We start from the raw sequence: 23,062 nt of genomic DNA, 5'->3' as shown, positions 1-23,062 counted from the left end.
CAAACAGCATCTCTAAAGATCACACGACCAACATATTTCACAGTAAAGAATTCTTTCCCCTTAATCTCAGGAGCAAAATAAGGGAACTGGTTCTTACCACATCTACTCAACATGGCACAGCACGTGAGATTTTTCAGCCAAAGGAAATAAGAAATAAAGGCATTCAGATTGAAAAATTCACTGGAATATACCAAAAGAAAAAAAGTATTCCTAGAATAAGCAAGTTCAAGTTTAGCTGGAGGATACAAAATAAACATGTAAAAAGTTAACTGGGTGGCGGGCCTTTGGTTTAGGTCTGTTTGGGACACCTGTATACCATTACTAAACTGCCTGGGTCCAAATCCTGGCTCTACTATCGATTCCAGCTTCCTACTAATAGGAAGCAGTATGTGATGGCTCAAGTGCTTGGGTCTGTGCCATCCACATGGAGACCTAGGTTGAATTCCTGGCTCCTGCTTTCGGTGTGGCCTGGCTCTGGCTGTTGCAGGTATATGGGGAATGAATCAATGGATGTGAGCTCTGTCTCAATATTTCCCTCCTAGTATCAAAACACTAAAAAACCAACTGTATGTCTATATATTAGTGGTGAACAAAGGGAAACAAAAATTAAAAAACATTGTTTTAAACAAAAATCTATAGAATACTTAAGGTTAAATCTCACAGACTTGCAGACTATCTAATCACTAAAAATCATAAAACATTCTGAGAAAATTTTAAAAACCTAAATGAATTGAAAGATACAATTTATTCAACAAGCCTAAGACTCAATATTGTTAACTTAATACTGCTATTGGTCAATTTTCCCCAAAATGATGTGTGGATTCAACATAATTGCTATCAAAATTCAGGTACAGGACCTGTGCTGTGGCATAGTGGGTAAAGCCGCCGCCTGCTGTGCCGGCATCCCATATGGGCGCCAGTTTGAGAACTAGCTGCTCCACTTCTGATCCAGCTCCCTGTTAATGGCCTGGGAAAGCAGGCGGGGATGGCCCAGGTGCTGGGCCCCTGCACCCTTATGGGAGACCCAAAGGAAGGCTCCTGGCTTCCAATCAGCTTAGCTTGTGTGGCCATTTGGGGAGTGAACCAGTGGACAGATCTCTCTCTGCCTCTGACTCTTCCTCTACCTCTCTGTAACTCTGCCTTTCAAACAGATAAATACATCTCTTTAAAAAAAATTCAAGTAGACTTTTATTTTTAAGTCAACAAGCAGATTTTGAAGTTCACTGAGAAATGCAAAAGCACTAGAATGGCAAAACAACTTCACAAAACAACAAAGTTGATACACCGACAATATCTGATTTCCAGATTTCTTATAAAGCTACATCAATCAAGACAATAAGCTAATGACATGGAAAAAGACAAGCAGATGAGCAGAATAGAGCCCAGAAATGTCAACACATACTAAAAGAAATGGTATGTCTACAAGTGCACAAAGGCTATTCAGAGTAGAAAGCAGAGTTTCTTCAACTGATGTTTAGAACAACTGGATAGCATGTGCAAAAGAAAAAACAGGATTTCAATCACTACTCCACACCATACTCAACAATTAACTCAAAAATTATACTCAGTGTAATACCTGAAATTACAAAACTTGTAGAGGAAAACATAGGAGAAAAATAATCAATGCAACCTTCTGTGCAAAAAACAGAACAAAATCATTACCTGTTATGGAGAAATTGATACACTGGATTTCATCACAATATAAAATTTGTGTATTTAGAAATGTACTGTTACAAGAATGAAAAGATAAGCCAAAGACTGGGAGGAACATATTTGAAAAGCATTTATCATTTAATAAGACACATGCAGAATATATAAATAATTCTTAAAACTTAATAATCAGAAATAAAAAATACAATTAAAAACTTAACAAAAGACTGAGACACTTCAAGAACGCACTCATATAAAAAGAAAAACATAGAAAGATGCTTAACATAATTATACATATGCAAATTAAGCCTCTATGATATACCAACACACTTATTCAAATTTCTAAAATTTAAAAGTGCCTATATTAAATACAGGCAAGGGATAAGGAAGAAGGATTCTCAAATGCTCATCATAGTGGGAATATAAAATGATACAATCACTGTATAACAACATATCCAAATTGCTTTCCAAACTTAGATATTACCTCTATCATATGACCCAGCAAGATCATTATTGAGTGGGTACTATACACAAATTAATGAGGTCTTCCATGGCTGCAACGGCCAGGGCAGGGCCAGGCAGAAGCCAACAGCCAGGATCTTTATCCAGGTCTCCCATGTGGGTGCAGGGGCCCAAGTACTTGAGCCATCTTCTGCTGCTTTCTTGAGCCATTGGCAGGTGTACCTGGGTCAATAAGTGGAGCAGCCAGGACTCCACCCAGTGCCCATATGGGTGCTGCTGCAGCAGGTGGCGGCTTCACCTACTACGCCACAGCCCTGGCCCCTCCATGGGCTTTTAAAGCACAGTTTGTTATTCAGAGATTTGACATTTGTGTTTTTCTACTTCCTTATATACTTACCTGTGTATTTTGTTTTAATTGTGAAAGAAATACAACAAGCCTAATTTAACTGTACTTTCATAAAAAATTCTCCTCTTGCATTTTGAACCCAGTTTGCTTTTATATATGATTTCCATGTTTGGTGTCTACTTGTTTGTGACTGTTTCAACTGCTGTGTTTAATAATCAGGCTTTTCATCATTATATAATACCCTACTTTATTTTCTCCGATGCATGAACCTTTAACTCTACCTTAACTTATATTACCAAATCCTTGCTTTTGTATTATTTGCATCTGCCTGGCCATTCCCTTATCTTCAGCCTTACATTATTTGCTTTTAGAACCTTTCAATCCTGTATGACAACCTGAATTGTCAGGAGAACTGGACACATACACATTTAATTCACTGATATATTTTATTTTGTGGCTTCCCTCTTACATTAGCATTCTTTGATATTCTGTCAGATGTGTGGTTCATCCACTTGATGTAATTAAAAGAATACCAAATCTCTTACTAATGTCTCACTCAACAAGGGCATAAAACCTCTCTAAGTCAATTTCTTTCTCACCAAGAAATATATAAGTCCTGCTTTACTGTCTTTCAGGTTTGTTTTAATTTGAGAGGCAGAAAAGACAGACAGAGAGCAAGCTCCCGAATGCTGGTTCATTACTTAGATGCCAACAATGCCTGGGACCAGGCTGGGCCAGGACTTGAACCCAGGTACTCTGCTATGGGATGCAGACATCACAAGCTGCATCCTAAAGGCTAGGTCAAACGCCTGGCATTCATTGTTGAGCAGGAAGTGCTACTGCCTGCATCGTATGAGTTCCGCTTCAAGATCTGGCTGCTAGGCTTCCAGTCCAGCTTCCTGCTAAGGTGCCTGGGAAAGCAGCAAAAGATGGTGCTGCAACCCACATGGAGACCCAGATGGAGTTCCAGGCTCCTGACTTTGGCCTGGCCCACCCCTGGCAGTTGTGGCCATTTGGAGAATGAACCAGTGGATGGAAGATAGCTTTTTCTCTCTTTCTTCCTCCTTCCTTACCACCCTCCCCCCTGCCTTGGCCTTTGCCTCTCACTGTAACTCTGCCTTTCAATTAAATACAATAAATCTTAAAACAAAAAAAAAGAAAATTCAAACTATCCAGAGCAATACCAAAAAAATTACATACCAAAACCTATAGAACACAATGCAATACAATACAATTTGTATTTGCATCTTTGTTAAAGAATAGACTAAAAGTAAAGGAACACAAAAGGAACACTGGCAACTTCAATGAGCCCCAGTTCCCGTGGCTGCTCCACCTCTAATCCACCTCCCAGGAAAAGCCTAAGTGCTGGGCCTCTGCTACCCATGTAGGAAATCCTGGGTGAAGTCCAGGCTCCTGGCTTCAACCTGGCCCAGCCTTGGCCATTGCAGCCATTTGGGGATGAACACGCCATTGGAAGTAATATCTCTGTCTCTGTAACTCTGACTTCAAATACATACATACATAAACCTTTAAGAGAAAAAAGTAAAGAAAAACAGGGGGTGAAAAAAATAAAGCAATCTCACAAACAGTAAAATACATTCCTCACGAAGACAGACAACAAAAACATACAAGTTTAGAAATGAGAGAAGCCACGGTTACGAATAATGAAGGGCCTGAGAGAATACTCTGTGGAACTAACTTAAAACAAACACTTTCACAGTTGTGCACTCAAGACTATCGTCGCTAGGAAGGATAAAGGCTGGAATGGCAAAAAAAAAAAAAAAAAAAAAAAAGCTGCTCACAGGTGAAATGTGATCTTCGAAGAACAGACGACTCCAATATCATTTAAGTTAGTCACAACATTTTTAAAGCTGGAAAGTTCTTCATGTTACAAACCAGGACAATTTTAATACCAAATGCCGATTTTTAAAAATAACACACACATACACACACAAAACAGAAAGAGAAGCTACTCAAATATTATTAAGATCATTTGCCACTATTCAAGAAATGCCAGATTTATTTTTATTGCTTTATTCCAATTAAAACATTTAAATGAATGAAATTATATGAAACAGACCACACAGCTTTATTTTTCTTCAAATTACCTCATATTTCCACATATTTCACCAAGTTTTTGTTATGCTATTAAACAAGAAGTACAAACCTACTATTTTCCATTTTAACCAAGTTATTTCTTTTTTTAAGCCCAACTGTAGAGTAATTGGTGGGAAAATTCCCACAAATCTGGGCTCTGCCCTTAGAAGCAAACACAAGTAGTAAGTGGTCTGTGATGAGGACACAAATAATGGGCATATTTTATTTTAAGGTTTATTTATTGAAAGGCAGGGCTTATTTGACAGAGGGGAGTGGGGAGGGAAGAGAGAGATCTTCCATCTGCTGGATCACTTCCCACATGGCCACAGTGGCCAGGTCCAAGGCAGGACAAACCCAGGAGCCAGGAACTCCATTCAGATCTCCCATGTGGCAGCAGAGTCCCAAACACTTGGGCCATCTTAGTTTGGTTGAGGGGCCTGAGCTGTGGTGGAATGGGTAACACCGCCACCTGTGACACCAGCATCCCATATGTGCGCCAGTTCAAGTCCTGGCTGCTCCACCTCTGATCCAGCTCTCTGCTGATAGCCTGGGAATGCAGTGGAAATGGCCCAAGCATTTGGGCCCCCACCATCCATGTGAGAGATCTGAATAAATCTCCTGGCTTCAGCCTGGTCCAGTGCTGGTCATTGTGGCCATCTGAGAAGTGAACTAGCATATGGAAGACCTCTCTCTTTCTCTGTCTTTCCCTCCCTCTCTCTATAACACTTTCAAATAAATAAAAACAAAGAAAAAACAACAAAAATTTACTTGAAGCATATCAACCCTCAAAAAACACTTTCACACATATTAACAGATATAAATCTTTTTTTTTTTTTTTTTTAAGATTCACTCTTTTATTTTGAAAGTCAGAGTCAGAGAGAGAGAGATCTTCCATCTGCTGGTTCACTCCTGAAATAGCCACAGTGGCCAGAACTGGGCCAGATGAAAGCCAGGAGTTTCATCTGGGTCCTCCACATGAGTGCAGGGGTCCAAGCACTGGGGCATCCTCTGTAGCTTTTCCAGGTCCATTAGCAGGGAGCTGGGTGGGAAGTGGAGCAGCTGGGACTCAAACCGACACCCATATGGGATGCTGGCACTGCAAGCCGCAGCTTAACCCATACACCACAACTCCAGCTCCAACAACTAAAAATCTTACAAATAGGTTAAGCAAATGGTTGTAAACCTGTCTTAGGTAGAGAACTAGTTTTATATTTTCTAAATTTTTATTAGAGAAAAGCTTTATTTAAGATACTCCTTTTATATTCAAAGGTTTCCTAAAACAGGTAAACAAGAAACAAAACCTGAGGCAGGCATTTGGCACAACGCTTAAGATGCCACCTGGTTGGGGCCAGCACTGTGGTGCAATGGTTTGAGCCACCAGCTGGGAGGCCTGGAAGAAGCTCCTGGCTTTGGCCTGGCCATTGTAGCCATTTATGGAGTGAACCAGCAGATGGAAGACCCCTGCCCGGCCCTCTCTCTGTCTCTCTGTAACTCTGCTTTTCAAATAAATAAAATAAATCTTTTAAAAAAAAATTAAATCTTATTGTAATTTTGTGTGGACAAATGTTTATGCCAGAAATGTTCTTGCGTTTCATGTTTTCTCCTGAGATTCACATATGCCTATGTTGGATTTCTATTTATCTATTTCTTCCATCTGCTCACTTAAACATGTGTATTCATTTTAGTACATAATACCCACTCTTCATCTGAGCCTCTATATCGCTCACTGCATCTCCCACAGTTCTGTTGGCCTTTGTTCAGGGCCTAGGGTTCTTGTTAAAACACACACACACACACACACACACCACCCTGAAGACAAACCCTCACATCAAGAGGAGATAATGACTACAGTCACAGGAGCAGGATCTAATGCGTCACTCCCTCAATCTACTGAGTAAATGTCAGAAAACAGACTGATTTGTAATCATCAAAAGAGGCAAAGAAACTTTAGCTCAGAAGTGTGACTGGGAAACTAGAGCCTGACAATACCTCGTACCTACTAGAGAGGGACTGGGTAGGGGCCAGTTTTCATACACAGAAGGGCAGAGGGGTTCCACAAAACACTGTTTTTCACAACACCATTGCCAAACAATAAAACCCATGCTGGGGGCTGGTGTTGTGACACGGTGAGTTAGGTCACTGCTTGCCACACCAGCATCCCATATACGGAAGTGCGGGTTTGAGTCCTGCTAGCAGGCTTCCCACCCAGCTCCCTGCCAGGAGAGCAGCTGAAGATGGCCAAGTGCTTGGGCCCCTGACCCACATGGGAGACCCAGACGGAATTCCTGGCTCCTGGCTTCAGCCTGGCCCAACCCTGACTGCTGCAGCCATTTGGGGAGTGAATCAGCACATGGATGATCTCCCTCTCTCCTCCCCCTCTGTCACTCTTTCAAATAAGTAAATAAATCTTTAAAAAATAAACAAATAGAACCCGTATGCTTATCGGTTACAATCTGTGGTAGAAAGCAATCTGGTGTCCAAATGTAAAAGTTACCTTTTAAATATATTCAAGACCCAAGGCCCATCTGGGGAGCCGCTCAAACACATTTTGAACAGCACACTATAATCTAGGTGTTTGTTTTTGCAAAAGACCACTTTTATAGTAAGGACAACCCAAGATCTGACATTCTGCAACTTCCCGGATTCCATGTGGGTTTGAAATGAAAATCATTTCACGTTACACAGAAACTCAGTCCTTAGTAAAACTTTAACTCCAAGCAAGTTTATCTTCCTTCCATTCACTACTCCTCTGCTCCTCGCTCTGAGTCCCCAGGCCTGCTTTAGGCTAAAGGAAGTTCTGCTCCCAAGTAATTCTGAAGGTGCAAATCACAAATGAAAGGCAAATTAAAGTGGATTTTGAATTACTAGGGTTTCAATGATTCCCTTTCTTATGACACACATAAGAGCACATCTATAAATGTAACACCTGACAGAATAAAAATTTAGAGACACCATAAGTTAATATCATATAAAAAAAGACTTTCCTTACAGAATCCAAGAATAAAATGTACACAGAATGATGACATTTGAAAAATCACCATTTGTCAACCATCATAATTGGAATGACATGCTTATGCTTTGTACTATTACTTGTTGAAGGCTAGGATCATCAAGGGATGCCAAAGATGTTGCAGTTGATTTCTCAACAATGTTGCAGTGGATTCCTTTCTGAGAGGAGGAGCCTAGTGGGGGCAAGGGGGCGGAGTCACCACACAGACCCCGGGAGTGGGGTGAAAGCAGGCTTGAAGCAAGCAGCCCACAGACTCGTTTATTTCAGTTGGTACAACACCTTATACAGCCAAGACCAGCCAATCTGGTCAAGGGGCAGGCTATACCCCACCAATCACGCCTGTTGCCAGGCAGTTTCCAAAGCCATCCACTCACAGCCTGTTGCCAGGCAGGCTCCATTTGCCATGTGGTTTCCAAAGCCATCCACTCACAGCCTGTTGCCAGGCAGGCTCCATTTGCCATGTGGGTTTCAAAGCCATCCAATCACAGCCTGTTGCCAGGCGGGATTCAAAGCCATTCCTGAGTAACTGATGCTCGCTTGCCAGCGGCCATCTTGGCATGGCCTTCCCATTCCACCACATTTCCCCCTTTTCGTTTATTTTTGAGCAACGGGATGCATGATTCTTACCATTGTTGACCCCGTTTCCATGTGGTCTCCATACACAGCTGTGCCTGTCTTAGGTTGTCTCCCAGGGGATCTTAGCTGTCATTGACTAACTAGCGCTCAAATCAAGAGACCACAGGAGTGCTTGCTCAGATAGGGGTAGGAATGAGGAATAATGGTTATCAGGAATGGCATGACCGCACATAGGTTGGGCCATTTGAGTGGCTGACTAGAGCTAGTGGGGTACAAAACAGTAACAGATATGGCTATGGGCAGTTTCTCAGGGTAGGATGATAGGGCAGGTGTGTCTGCTAACAAGGCGGATTCTCAGTCTTGTTCAGCTGATTCTGGTTGGCTGTCAGTTGCAGGCTTGATGTTTCTGGCTGGTACCCAAATGGGCTGTTCCGCATTCTCTGGAAAGACACAAGCATATCCTCGACCTTTGGTTAGCAGAAGGTGTGGTCCTTTCCATTCTCCTGTCAGGGGGTCTTTCCACCTAACCATAGGGGCTGGGGGCTGGGATGGAAAGGATCCCCAGTGTTTTATAAGCTGGGCTTATCCGTTGGGAATCAAAAGTAAGAAAACTGATAGTGAAAAGGACCTCAGTCAAAGCAAGCTGTGGGTCTGAGGGCATATGACTGTTTTTCTCTTTGAAAGAGATCTTTAATCGTGCTATGAGTTCTTTCAATGATTGCCTGTCCCTGTGGGTTGTATGGGTTACCTGTGGCAGACTGTATGTTCCAAGATTTCAGGAAGGAATTAAATTCCTGTGATATATACGCTGGCCCGTTATCAGTCTTTATGGTCCAGGGGACACCAAGGACCAGCATGGCTGATTTAACCATCTTTATTTATCACATTACTAGCCTTTTCTCCAGATTGGGCTGTTGCAAATACAGCCTTTGAATAAGTATCTACCACCACATGGACAAACTTAAGTTTACCAAAGGAGTTAATGTGGGTGATGTCCACTTGCCATAGCTTATTAGGAGCAAGGCCTCACGGGTTCACTCCTGCTTGTTGCAGTGGGCCTGACGAGGCGAGGGGTGCACAATTCTTGCAAGAGTGCACTAGTTGTTTGCATTGGCTCATTGTTAGCTCTGGGAAAAGCAATTTTATGTTGCTTGCTGACATATGAAATTTTTGGTGTAAAATATGAGCTTGTTCTAAGTGTCCAATGGAAGCCGTGTTGCAGGAGATAAGATGATCAACCTTTCTATTGCCTTGGAAAATAAAGCCAGGTAACCCAGTATATGATCTTAAGTGTGAGATATACCATGGGTGTTTTCTGTTCTCAGTTAGCTCTTTAAGTGTTGTGTCAATTGGCTTATTGGTTGGGTTAAAGACTGCAAAAGAGATCGTCTTTGCTACCTGTACTGAGTATTTGCTGTCCGAAAATATATTTACCGGTCCATCTTGGCTAAGGAGTAGAACCTTGACTATTGCTACTATCTCACTTAGACAGGCATTCAGAGTTGCTGCATTCTTGTGAGCAAATAAGATATCATCCACATAATGTATGACCAAGCACAAAGTGAAAAAGTATATAACAAGCAGAACATCTATACTGTCTCATAAAGCTTTCTCTCCACAAAAATCTACTAGTTACAAAAGGGAAAAATAAGACCTTTACAGTGGAAGAACCTGGCATATGTTACCTTAAGTGAGTCAAGTTTTCTCACCAGCAATGCGATAAACAGCATGGGCCTGCTAAGACATGCTCTGAGAAGCACCGTGTGGAAGTCCTGCTAAAAACACAACCTGAATCTAACCATGAGAACACACTGTGAGGGGCATTCCACAGAGTGACTGCCTGTACTTTTCAAAACTGTCAAAGATTAAAGAACTGTTCAGAAGGATGGAGGAGAAACGACAGCTAAAGTCACTGCGTGATGCTGGGCCGGATTAAGAACCAGAAACATTTCTTTTCCTTCAGGACATTAACAGGATGAATGATCAAATTGGTTTGTAAACTGCACCCATGTTCATCTAAGAAATATATGTTAAATATTTACAAGTGAAGGGGCCGCCTCACAGGGTTAAGCCGCCAACTGTGATGCTGGCATTCCATAGGAACACCGGTTAGATTCCCAGCTGTTCCACTTCCAATCCAGTTGTGCTAATGTGCCTGGGAAAGCAGTGAAGACGGCCCAAGTGCTTGGGCCCCTGCACCCACATGGGAGACCTGGAAGAAGCTCCTGGCTCTGGCCTGGCTCAGCCCCAACTGTTGCAAACATCTGAAGAGTGAACCAACATATGGAAGACCTCTCTCTCCAATACACCCTCCTCTTTCTGTAACTCTGCCTTTCAAATAAATAAATCTTAAAAAAAAAAAAAAGTAAAAATAAACGAATATCTACATGTGAAAGGCAATTCACTCAATTTTTACAAAAAGAATGGCATGTGTATATGTAGAGGGAAAATGATAAGGCAAATATATATTAACATTTGGGGAATTTGACATGTAAGAATTATTTTTGCTAATTTTATAATGTATCTTTAAGTCTCAAATTATTTCACAGTAAAAAGAAAAACACACATAATCAATGAAAACTAGAAACTACACTCACTAATAATGCTCGAATCATTCAACACATATTCTACTCATCAGGTCATGAAATGTTAATGTTGGACGAAAAATACATTCTCTTTCCCCAAACCTTTCAATTCACAGATGAAGACAATGAAGGAAAATGACTTGCTCAAGAGCACACCAAGTTCAAGGCAGAGCCAAGATTACAACCCAGCTCCACTCAGCTCAGCTATCAAACAACTATTCCTCACTGTCTCTTGATGCCTTTAAATCATGGTCTACTCCCTTAACTCATGATGTCAAAACATGTATCTCTATGTCTCAACATGTATCTCTGATGTCTCATGTACTCCATTAAGCCTATCTCACATGTTATTTTAAAACGGCATTTAGGTGTCACTGCTCCTAATAATCTTTATAACCAATCAAAAATTAAGAAATCAGAATGATTCCAAACACTGTAGCAAATGCTAAACATGAACACACTGCTGTTACGTCCATGATGACAGAGACCAAGTTTGTACTATTCATCCTTACAGCCCCACCGCTCGGGTTGGCGCCTGCATGCAACAGATACTCAAAGACTGTGGTGTGTTGCAAAATGAAAGATAATGTGCACACAGGGGAGAAATGTGTATGCAGAGAATCACACTACCAGCAGTAATACCAAATGCCACCAGACAACACGTAACGGGCGTGAGCTCTAGGAAGGCTCCAGAGATTTACTGATTCCCAAGGACAATGCAAGCAGTGGGATGAGAGGAAAGGGCATGGCAATTTACACAGAACAGCCCAAAGGCAAGAAACTCTTCAGCACTTCCAGTGAGTTTTTAAACACAGGCTTACCTATAGTTGCTGCGAGCTCTGGATCAAAAGTATCATCTGTGAACCTCAACAGCAGGCTAAAAGAGATACGAAAAAGATACATCAGGAATTTGACTTTTACTTCCAATGGCAGGACAAATGTGTTCACACCAGATTGTTATGTTTTGTTACAAACTACTAGATGCAGAGTGCTGATGAGGGCCTGTTCCCAGGAACTCTGCCTCAGTGCAGTAGATAAGAAATTAAATTACTGGCAACTTAAAAATCCTAAGAACAAAGCAGTTTACCACTAAATATTACCCCGACGTTCCCCCACACAATACTGAAATGGGAAAAGGTGGTTTCTGTGTTGTTTTAACTGTACTGGAATGTCTTTCTGAGAGAGTAACAGCAGCAACATAGAATGTTTAAACTGATTTGGATGCAAGGGGAAACAATCTTGGAACACAACAAATCAATTTTTTAAAAATGTGACACATAATACACTCTGAATTCAAGCAAGAACAGAAAGGTTTGTGGGTAGCATTTTCTAACAAGCAGTTTGCCTACTGCCTCAGAGGGAGGGAAGGGCAGGGAGGGAGAGGGTAGAAGGAGCCCATGACAGCCAGAGTAAACATACTCAGGCAAGTGCTAGGGAGGGTGAACAGGGAGCTAGGGAGACTGAGAGAAAGGAGTGACAAGATACGTTCTGAAAAGTGAATGCCAGCCAAAAAGGACAAGCAAATCAAGACAACTGCCATCGTCATGGTGGCAGAGCAAGGACTAAACCCAACAAGTACAAAGAAGCGAGAAAGGAATGGACAGGAGCAGAAGATTCCAGGTTAGAAGGGGACTCTAAAACTATGTTTCCTATCTTACCTACTGTGACACAGAACTGTCAGTAATTAGAAGCTCTTCGGAAGGGAAGCTGAAGCCTTTGCTACAGATCTGGCTTTACAAAATTAATCAATCTCCCCTCGTGTTAATTCCTATCGAGAAAACAGCTGTCAGATATCTGAACTGCAGAAAAGCTCTGTGATTATCGCTACTGAAGATATTTTTTTTTTTAATTTTATTTATTTGACAGATAGAGAGTGAGAGAGAGACAGAGAGAAAGGTCTTCCTTTCCGTTGGTTCACCCCCCAAATGGCTGCTGCAGCCGCCACACCGCGCTGATCCGAAGCCAGGAGCCAGGTGCTTCTCCTGGTCTCCCATGGGGTGCAGGGCCCAAGCACTTGGGCCATCCTCCACTGCACTCCTGGGCCACAGCAGAGAGCTGGACTGGAAGAGGGGCAACCGGGACTAGAACCCGGCACCCATATGGGATGCCGGCGCTGCAGGTGGAGGATTAACCAAGTAAGCCACAGCGCTGGCCCCCAACTACTGAAGATATTTTTGTCCAGAGTATACTGCAAAACAGAATGGCTCACTGGTCATTTCCAAACCCATTGTCAATTATATCTGAAGAGTGAACTCTTATTTTTCAGCTGATTTCTTGTGTCTACCATAAAACAGACACCACAGAATCACAGGTAAAACTAGAGTCAAATTCTAGATTTTTTTTTTACCTAACATTTTAACTATAACTATTTTTACTGACTACCAACATGAGTCATGTGCCAGCACTAGTAAGTCTGAAAGAGGATATATATCTATATATATAATTTTCTTCTCTCCCAACAACCGCAGTCACCCATAATTTAAGACTCGAAAAGGTATGTTTCCATACTTGGTCACCACCCAGAACAGTACTGCAAAAACACAGGTTAAAATAACCTTGCAAAGTAATGGGAACAATAGCACCACCACGAAAGTAAGGCTAGTAATAATGGTGGTGTGGCCATTACAGTGTGGCCCAGACCAGAGACCGAGCCAGGGATTCCTCCTCCATCACTGCTAATCCTCATCACAGCCTGTGTTCGCTAACGGCACTCCGACAGGGAAGGCAGGGAACTGGTAGTGGTGTCAAACAACCCATTTTCATACGGGCTCTAAGTCCGACCCTAGCCAGAGGCACGCTATAGCCTCAAATGTTTTTCTAAGGTCTATGCATGTACTTCCCTACAGAGTCCACATCCCTACCGGCTTCTGAAACAAACTCAAAACCCCCAAATGTTTAAGAGCCACTGCACTTACATTCTATCTTCACAACCTTCCTGTTTCCAAAGTGCAAAAGTCTCACGATGCAGTGCTATAGTGGAAGGAGTAACTTCCACCAGGCCACTAAAACCAAATTAAAGAAACAAAGCAACTATAACTTATCTGCATTTCCCAATTTACAAATGAATTGCATCAAACAGAATGCAAATGGACAGCCTCTGAGACTGGCAATGCTTGATACACCTTGCTACATCTTCACTTCATCAGGCCTAACCAGAGTCAGTCCTAAACAATTAACAACAGTTTGAGAAGTTTCTCTCCCAACCCCCTCACTTTCCAAATGAAGGCCTAGAGATGTCAAGTATCAAACACAAGGTCACACCAGTTTCATAATCCTGATCTCCCGGCTACTCTGACATACCCTTTATACTCCAACAGGAGGAAATACACTGGAAAGTAGCCACTAATTTGGATTAAAATTTCCTTTGTTGCACAATGATTCCTCAACAAAGGGCTATCTCACTTCCACTAGCTGGACATAGAGGCATAAATAATACATTCGTTAGAACAGCCCTTTAAGATCACGTCCATGACAAATGTTTTTGCACTAAACTCACCTGAAAAGCTACAGACTTCTACTTCAGTAACACTGAAAGATCACCGTTCAGGTCATTTTCCATAGCACATCACACAGACCAGTAATGTGTATCTACCTCTAACAGTAAGACAACTTTCTCCCTAGATGCAAACCTTTAATGAAAGAAAGTGTTAAAATTTTGCAGGGAGTGGTTAATAATTCACCATTAAGTATACTTGTAGAGAAAAAAAATCTAAAGCAACTTAGGCTCAAATAAATTCATATGGGTGGGGGATGGGTGTGAACTAGGGAGACCAATAAACCCACTTAACAGACCATGTTCTAAAAAGGGAATCTTAATGGCCTATTTCAGCTAACTAACCTCTGGTTAACCTTCCAGACAACGCTAGGACACCTTAGCTCCATTCAACACACGTATTGGGTTGACCCACGTGAAATGACAACGGACCGTTCTTGACTTCGAGAACAGCAACTGCAAATGCCTTAACTGGGGTCACACCTCAAAGAGAAAAAGACGAAAATAAAGGTCACAGCTACGGAGCTGCTACTGGGACAATCTTCAATTTTTTAATCCTTTGAATACATGCAATGACAGACGGTAAACACAGTAATTTTAATAATTTTATTCAGCCTTTGAAACAGACTCTCTCTCTCTCTCCAAGGATTTTGCGAATCCAGAGTGTTCCCTTGATCCATCCTTCCGTATGTACAAAGCCCTCACTCCAGTAGAGAGTATGTTAAGTGAGAAAAACTACCTAGTTGGAGTGCCAAACTTGAAAAAAATCCGTGACTTCCGCACATACCACACATATGAAGCCTTCGAACTCTTGGGCATCCTAAAAGATTTCCGGAATACGAATTCCAGGAGGCAGCGCTAGGGCAGGAAACTGCCTACCAACCCCTGGAGTTGATGGTTTAAAACCCGGGCTGCGCTAGCACCTGATCAGCTGGCAAGGGTTGACTTCACCCGCAGAACTTTGTCCCCAGACCTGTAAGAATCCACAGCCCGCCAGCAACACCGCACCGGCCCCGCTCCCCCCACACCGCACCTGCCCAGCACCCCCCCACACCGCACCTGCCCCGCTCCCCCCACACCGCACCTGCCCCGCTCCCCCCACACCGCACCTGCCCCGCTCCCCGCCACACCGCACCTGCCCCGCTCCCCCCACACCGCACCTGCCCCGCTCCCCCCACACCGCACCTGCCCCGCTCCCCCCACACCGCACCTGCCCCGCTCCCCCCACACCTCACCTGCCCCGCACCCGCCACACCGCACCTGCCCCGCTCCCCCCACACCGCACCTGCCCCGCTCCCCGCCACACCGCACCTGCCCCGCTCCCCCCACACCTCACCTGCCCCGCTCCCCCAACACCGCACCTGCCCCGCTCCCCCCACACCGCACCTGCCCCGCTCCCCCCACACCGCACCTGCCCAGCACCCGCCACACCTCATCCTCAACTCCATCCACTGTCAGTGTTTACTATCTGCCCCCAGCGAAATAACCCAAGGCAGCAACGACCCCACAAGCTCCTACCGGGCCTTCGAGACCCCCGACACCAAAGCGCTCTCTCAACTCCTCGCCAGGGCTGCTTGCTTTCACAGCAAAGAAGCGACAAAGGGCTGCGCCAGAACGCAGGCCAGGAATGTGACCTACGGCTCCGGGAAAGCTCCTGCGTGGAGCGCTGCGCATCTCCAGAGGGGCCCACAGAAGCCCCGGGGGTCGAGTCCCACAGCTCGCCACCCCCGGGAGCCGGGATCCTCGTCTCCGAGAGCCCCGGGCCGAGGCGTCGCCCTCGGCCGCGCCCGGCCCCGACCCCGGCCCCGGGCCCGCGCCCGCCCGCCCCGCCGGCCCAGAGCAGCCCCGGAGCGGTTCTGCTCTCGGTGCGACCGACAGCAGGGGAGAGCGGCCCGGGGCCTCGGGCCCGGCAGCCTCGGGTGCGGCGCGCGCGGCCCGGAGGCCTGGAGCCGGCCGGAGCGCCGCCGCCACCGCCGTTTACCGTCCCCGTGGCGGCCCGGGAGGCAGCCGCAGCCCCTCCCCGCCCCCCGTCGCGGCCCGCAGACCCCTCACCTGGACTTGCCGACTCCGCTCTCGCCGATGATGAGGATCTTCAGGGTGGTCAGCACGTCCTCGTCCATCCTGATCCTGCTCCGAGCCCTGCTTGGCCGCCCCGGTCCGCCTCTCACTTCACCAGGGACGGCGGCCCGCGCATGCGCACTGCCCCGCGGCCGCCACCTTCCTCTTACCCCCGGCTGTTTAGGTTGCCCGAGCCCGGGACGTCCCAGTTCCGCCTTGGTGTGAATCTGCGCCTGCGCACCACGGGAGTCCGCGGCCTCTTTCCGGGTGGCGTGTTGCTCCCTTGCGCAGGCGCAGAGCTCCGGGCGCGCCCCGTGTGGCTTCGCCGGCTTCCCGGCCGGCTCGGATCCCTGTCTGCTCCCTCAGCCCTAATAGGAGCCTGCAACTAACTGGGAAAGAAAGGAGACGGGAGGGGAGGGAGCTGTTATATTTCAGCGCTGCGGAGGGAAGAGTGTCGTGCTTGGAGCAGATTATCTTAAATTTAGGTCCGACCTAGCCCCAATCCGAGAGAGAGAGAGAGAGAGAGAGAGAGAGAGAGAGAGAGAAACACAGTACTTCTTGGAATAGCACCTGCAGAGAGAGAGAGAGAGAGAGAGAGAGAGAGAAACACAGTACTTCTTGGAATAGCACCTGCAGAGAGAGAGAGAGAGAGAGAGAGAGAGAGAAACACAGTACTTCTTGGAATAGCACCTGCTGGGAAGTGTTAGGCCGATGAAAGGAGTTAAAGTGCATTAGACTTCCTGACTTGCTGTTAGAGTTCCCCTCGCGAGTTACGTCATCTTGGAGGTGTAGACTTGGGGTAGATCAGGTGTATTTTCAGTCCAGCTATTGGGTGTGTTTTACCAGTTTATTCCCTGCCTGATCTCCCCCAAAGAGAGTCCTCAGAGAATTTTTGTCTGTGTGGTTTATCATTAATACCCTGAGTGTTGGGAGGACTTCCTGGCACACACTGAGTGCTGCAGATCTGTGGAATGAATGAACATTCTGAAGTCCATTCATTTTAGCCTTGAAAACTAAATCCAGCCCCTCAGGGTTACTTTTGCTTGTGGCATCACAATAAGCATAAGACGTTGCTAAGTATGTGAGGTAATGCATGTTGATTAGCTTGGTTTAGCTTCTATAAATTGACTTTAGCTTCCGGTTGGTTCTTCTTTCTTTAATTGTAATGTTGGACTGCTTGAGATCTCTTTTGAAACAGGCATTTGTTGCCTGTAAGCTTTTCTCTTGCAACGGCTTTTTACAGCGCTGCCATTTTGATTTCATTTCTCTTTGCAATTCTTGTTTGACACAGTGATTGTTTAGGAGCACGAATTATTTCTGTATTTGATTTGGTTGAACCATTCCAAAAAAATCTGACCCGCACAAATAAATAGTTGTGAGGAGTTAAAATAGTATTAAATAATATTCTTATCTCTGAGATTCAGGGTGTTGGCAGACTCTCCTGCTCTGAAAGTGTGATCCTCAGAGCCCTGAGAACCTGTTAGGGGGCTTAGAAGGTCAAACTGTTTCCACAATTATTCAACATACTATTTACTTTTTTCATGCTTTTTCTCTCAGGATAATACAATGGAATTTTCCTGAGGCTAAACAATATGTGATGGCCAGATTGAAGGCAGAACCAGCTAGAAGAATTCAGCTGTTTTCTATTAAACCTAATGTTAAATACATTCGATAAAATGTAGATCAATGCCAGTCTTCCTATTAAGTTTTTTTGTCTTTGTTCTTTTCATAAGATTTCTATTAACTGGGGCTGGGCATTGTGGTGTAGTGGGTAAAGCTGTTGCCTGGGATGGCAGCATCCCATATGGGCACCGGTTTGAGTTCCACTGCTCCTCTTCTGATCCAGCTCCCTGCTAATATGCCTGGGAAAGCAGCAGAGGATGGCCCAAGCACTTGGGCCCCTGACCATTTGGGGAGTGAACCAATGGATGGAAGATCTCTGTCTCTCTCTCTCTCTGTAACTCTGCTTTTCAAATATATAAATCTTTTAAAATTTTTCTATTAACTAATAATAGGTTTATTATATTTAAATAAATTAATTCATATTAAGGAAATATTAACCATATAACCACAATTATAAATAGCTGTTTTGGAAAAAGGAAAAGAGGGGGAAAAAGCTGTTTTGGGTGCCTGGTAATTTCTAAGAATACATAAGAATTTTAAAAATTAATTTATTTTGTGTGAGAGGTAGAAAGAGAGCTGCCATCCACTGGTTCCCTCACCAAATGCCCACAACCGCTGTGGCTGGAGCAAGCCAGAGCTAAGAACTCAATCCAGATCTTCCACCTCCATGGCAGGGACCCGTGTACTTGAGCCATTATCTGATGCCTTGTAGGGTATGCATTAGTGAGAACCTAGAATCAGGAGCAGATCCACGACTTGAATCCAAGCTAGGCCAAAATGCTAGGCCCAGTCTACAAGAATCTGTGTGACCAAAAAATTCGAGACATGCGTCACTGTACTGTTCACACCATGATAAAAGCAGACACTAACACCTTCTCATCAATAAATCCAGGCCTTTTTCTTGCAACCGATCTGACTTTGGCAATGCCATATTCTCTTGGATTTCTGCCAGCCTCTTGACCATTTCTCGGGTTGTTTGTGTGTGTGTGTGCAGTCCTCTTGCTTATCCTTTAAGCATACTTGTTCTTCAGGCTTACACATGGTCTTCTCTAGCTCTATACTCTCTGTCCTCTGGTGGTCTGTTTGGACTTTTTTTTTTTTTTAAGATTTATTTATTTTTTACTTGAAAGTCAGAGTTACACACAGAGAGAGAGAGAGAGGTCTCCATCCGATGGTTCACTCCCCAATTGGCCGCAACAGCCAGAACTGTGCCCACCCAAAGCCAGGAGCCAGGAGCTTCTTCTAGGTCTCCCACGTGGGTGCAGGGGCCCAAACACTTGGGCCATTTCTACTGCTTTCCCAGGCCACAGCAGAGGACTGGATGGGAAGTGGAGCAGCCGGGTCTCAAACCTGCGCCCATATGGGATGCTGGCACTTCAGGCCAGGGCATTAACCTGCTGCGCCACAGCGCGGCCCCTGTTTGGACTTAAATGCCTTTCCTCATCCCCCCTTACTTTGTTGAGTCCCAAAGTTATGTCTCTGGCTGAGTTTCCTCTCCTGAGTCTCAGGTCAACATCCACAACTTCCAAGATGTCTCCACATGGGCGGGCCGGGCTACACATCACTGATGCAACTCGTTCTCTTCCTCTCCACACTAACATGCTCCTCCTGATTTCCTTCTTTGCTCTCCCTCACTCCCCACTTCCCTTTAGTTATCAGTCTGCTCCTTAAACGTTGCCTGAAATGGATCCACTTTTCTCAGCGCTACCGTGGTGAGCTTGTCATCACCCTATCAGCTGCCTGACTGGCCTTCCCACCCTCATTCTTCCCTCTCCTCACGCTGTGTTCGTTAGTGCAGCCAAAGTGGTATTCCTAAAACACAACTCTGACTGAGTCGGCCTGCTCGTGAAAACCATCACAAGGCTCCTCGGTGCCTTTACAAACATTTATCTTCCGTAATCCCTGATGATGCCTGCAACCTCATCTCTCGCTGTTCTGTGTCTTGCACTGTGTTCCAGCCAAGCCAAACTTCCCTACTTTCAATCAACCATCCCTTGCTTCCCCCTGGACCTTGCACACGCTGTGCTTTCTGCCTGGAGTATTCTTCCTGTCCGCTACCCGCTGCTCACACACGCTGGCTTGGGCAACTTCTGCTCCTTCTTCACATTCCAGCACTGAGCCTCTCTCCGTCTACTTTCCTGGCCTCCCAGGTCAGCGTTCCACACAGCCCTGCATGTTCTGTTAATGTGTTAGCGTATTCTTCTTCTTCTTCTTTTTTTTTTTTTTTTTTTTTTTTTTTTTTTTTTTTTTTTGACAGGCAGAGTGGACAGTGAGAGAGAGAGACAGAGAGAAAGGTCTTCCTTTGCCGTTGGTTCACCCTCCAATGGCCACTGCAGCCGGCGCACTGCACTGATCCAATGGCAGGAGCCAGGTGCTTTTCCTGGTCTCCCATGGGGTGCAGGGCCCAAGCACTTGGGCCATCCTCCACTGCACTCCCGGGCCACAGCAGAGAGCTGGCCTGGAAGAGGGGCAACCGGGACAGAATCCGGCACCCCGACCGGGACTAGAACCCGGTGTGCCGGCACCGTGAGACGGAGGATTAGCCTAGTGAGCCGCGGCGCTGGCAGTGTATCCTTCTTGAAAGCAGGCTTGATTGACATCCTGGTCCTTTTGTGGCCGGCATCTAGTACAACGCCTCGTCTAGAGGAGTTGCTTGAAAAATACTTGCAGTTACACCAACTCCTAGTCAGCCTCAGGAATTTGAAACAGTTCCAAGTAGGCTGCTTGCTGTTTGTCTGTTGCTTACATAGGTTCGGCTGTCTCCTGCAGCCCCATCTTGAACATTAGGGTGAAAAAAATTCTCAATGATTTTTAGTGCCCACCCACTATCAGATGCTGCTAGCAGGAGAGTTCTCATATACAGATGAGCCAAGGTTGTTAATTTCCATGCTAACGCAGTAACATAGATAAGAAATCCACTAGAAGTTCAGACAAGAGTGTGGATGTCCCTCCACACCTACAGGGGGTTGATTCCAGGACTTTCCAGGGGTACCAAAACCCGTGGATGCTCAAGTCCCTCACATGGAATGGAATAGCATTTGTATAGAACCTACGTATAACCTTCTGTATACTCTAACTCATCTCTGGATTACTTATAATACCTAATACAGTGTAAACACCATTCTTATATATTGTTTTTCAGGGAATCATAGCAAGAAAAACATCTGTGTATGTTCAGTACAGGTGCAAGTTTTTTCTTGTGAATGTTTTCTATCTACAGGTGGTTGAATACAAGGATGCAGAACCCACCAGGGCAGAGGCTGGCTACAATTTCCCACTGAAGCTTGGAGTAACCAGAGATGGTTTCACAAAGGTATCAGAACTTGAAATGAGGGTCCAGTTTAGACAGGTTCATGGGATGGGCTAAGAAAGAAGGGTGCATGGCATGAAAAGACCCACCTAACAGCTGTGGAAGGTTTATGAAGGCAACAGATACAAAACCAACAGGAGCAACTTTGACTGCTAATTTGGTAAAGACTTTGAAGAAAAAAAGGAGGGCGCAAAATTTCCCCAATGTTTTAAGCCTCAGTGCCACCAGCAAGAAAGAAAATGCAGGACAGCTAGCTGCTTGTGACACCAACATCCCATAGAAGCACCAGTTTGAGCCCCAGAGGCTCCACTTCTGATCCAGCTTCCTGCTAATGTGCCTGGGAAAGCTGCAGAAGATGGGCCCCTGCCTGCCATTCACGTCGGAGACCCTGACTGAGCTCCAGGCTACTGGCTTTGGCCTAGCCCGACCCTGGCTATTGCAGCAACTGGGGAGTGAACCAGTGGATGGAAGATCTCTGTCTCTTCCTCTCCCTTTGTAGCTCTGCCTTTTAAACAAATAAATCTTTAAAAAGAAAAAGGGAAAGAAAAGACAAGACAAGGCAGATTGGGGAAGAAAAAGGAGTTTCAACTGTAATGAATCTTGTATGAAAGTAGCCTTAACAGTCTAATTTTTCATTTGCATGACCATGAAATTCTCTCTGTCTTAATCCTTGCACAACAAAGGAAACCTGAGGTAACTTGACATTTACCCATCAGTTATTCTACTGCTCTGTCTCCCAGTCGCCACCTTAGGAAGTAACTTTGAAATGAGCCCTCGCTTTGTGTTCTTTCTGCTTTTTTTCAGCCCTTCTCTGTCTTTGAAACCAACTTCTTCTGCTCAGCTCATTAGAACCCTTATTCCATTTTATGGAAGGAAGTGTTGCCAGAAGCTAGAATCAAAAAGCCAAATATGACTTTTTTCTTGCCCAAAGATTGATTGATTGATTGATTTAAAAGGCAGAGTTACAGTGAGAAAGGGAGAGGAGAGAGAGAGGAAGAGATCTTCCACCCACTGGTTCACTCCCCAAGTGGCCACAATGGTCAGGGCTGGGCCAGGCTGAAGCCAGGAGCCTGGAACTCTCTCTGGGTTTCCCAAATGGGTGGCAGGGACCCAAGCACTGGGACCATCATCTGCTTTCCCAGGCACATTAGCAGGGAGCTGGATGGGAAATAGAATAGCCAGGACTCAAACTGGTGCCCACATGGGATGCTGACATCGCAGGCAGCAGCTTAACCCACTGCACTACAACGTTGTCCCCAACCAATTAAGACCTTTAAGTGGTTGTAACTTTTGTCCCTTGACAGCAGATGCAAAGTCACCAAAAAGGAAGAATCGGGAGATGACATTCCTACCCAATAATGAGGCCTAGGTGTTCTGATCTCCATACACACTGCTATCCTTAAACCCCTGAAAAAGGGGGTCCGGTTCTTTCGTGGGCGCCATATCTGCCTGTCCTTTTCCCTAAGGATCAGACTTCTAGCATTGATTCTATCCACCATATTCCAAAAAGACTATCAGCTCATAGGCATGTATCTAAGGTAATATTCTTAAAATCTGAGGTTTGTATTGACCTATGGGCAAACTAGGAAGGCACTGAAATGAGGAAGCCATTTGGAAGTGTGATGGGGAAGTACCCTTGAATTACAGGGTTGTGAAAAGACAGACCCGGCTCACTAGGCTAATCCTCCGCCTAGCGGCGCCGGCACACCGGGTTCTAGTCCGGGTCGGGGCGCCGGATTCTGTCCCGGTTGCCCCTCTTCCAGGCCAGCTCTCTGCTGTGGCCAGGGAGTGCAGTGGAGGATGGCCCAGGTGCTTGGGCCCTGCACCCCATGGGAGACCAGGAAAAGCACCT

At 45.2% G+C, this 23,062-nt stretch overlaps 1 protein-coding gene across 4 annotated transcripts in view; it reads right to left on the bottom strand.

The window, feature by feature from the left end:
* The window catches only part of RAB18 (RAB18, member RAS oncogene family), a 43,950-nt gene extending 27,426 nt beyond the window's left edge, over window positions 1–16,524 (bottom strand). Inside the window, exons 1-3 of one of the 4 annotated variants that reach the window (XM_051820952.2) lie at window positions 16,272–16,503; window positions 14,565–14,702; window positions 11,548–11,603 (exon numbers count right to left, since the gene is read on the bottom strand). In XM_051820952.2, coding sequence (XP_051676912.1) covers window positions 11,548–11,603; window positions 14,565–14,608 — 100 coding nt within the window. In that variant the 5' untranslated portion in view covers window positions 14,609–14,702; window positions 16,272–16,503. Of the gene's footprint in view, window positions 1–11,547; window positions 11,604–14,564; window positions 14,703–15,006; window positions 15,054–15,737; window positions 15,858–16,271 lie in introns of those variants that run through there. The other 3 variants (XM_051820953.2, XM_002717292.5, XM_051820954.1) reach the window with 3 other exon arrangements.
* Window positions 16,525–23,062: the final 6,538 nt, after the last annotated feature.

This window comes from Oryctolagus cuniculus, chromosome 13 (genome assembly GCF_964237555.1).
Source record: "Oryctolagus cuniculus chromosome 13, mOryCun1.1, whole genome shotgun sequence".
NCBI classification, from domain to species: Eukaryota; Metazoa; Chordata; class Mammalia; order Lagomorpha; family Leporidae; genus Oryctolagus; species Oryctolagus cuniculus.
The sequence above is the reverse complement of the archived record's forward strand: the minus strand, read 5'-3'. Positions and strand labels throughout refer to the sequence as shown.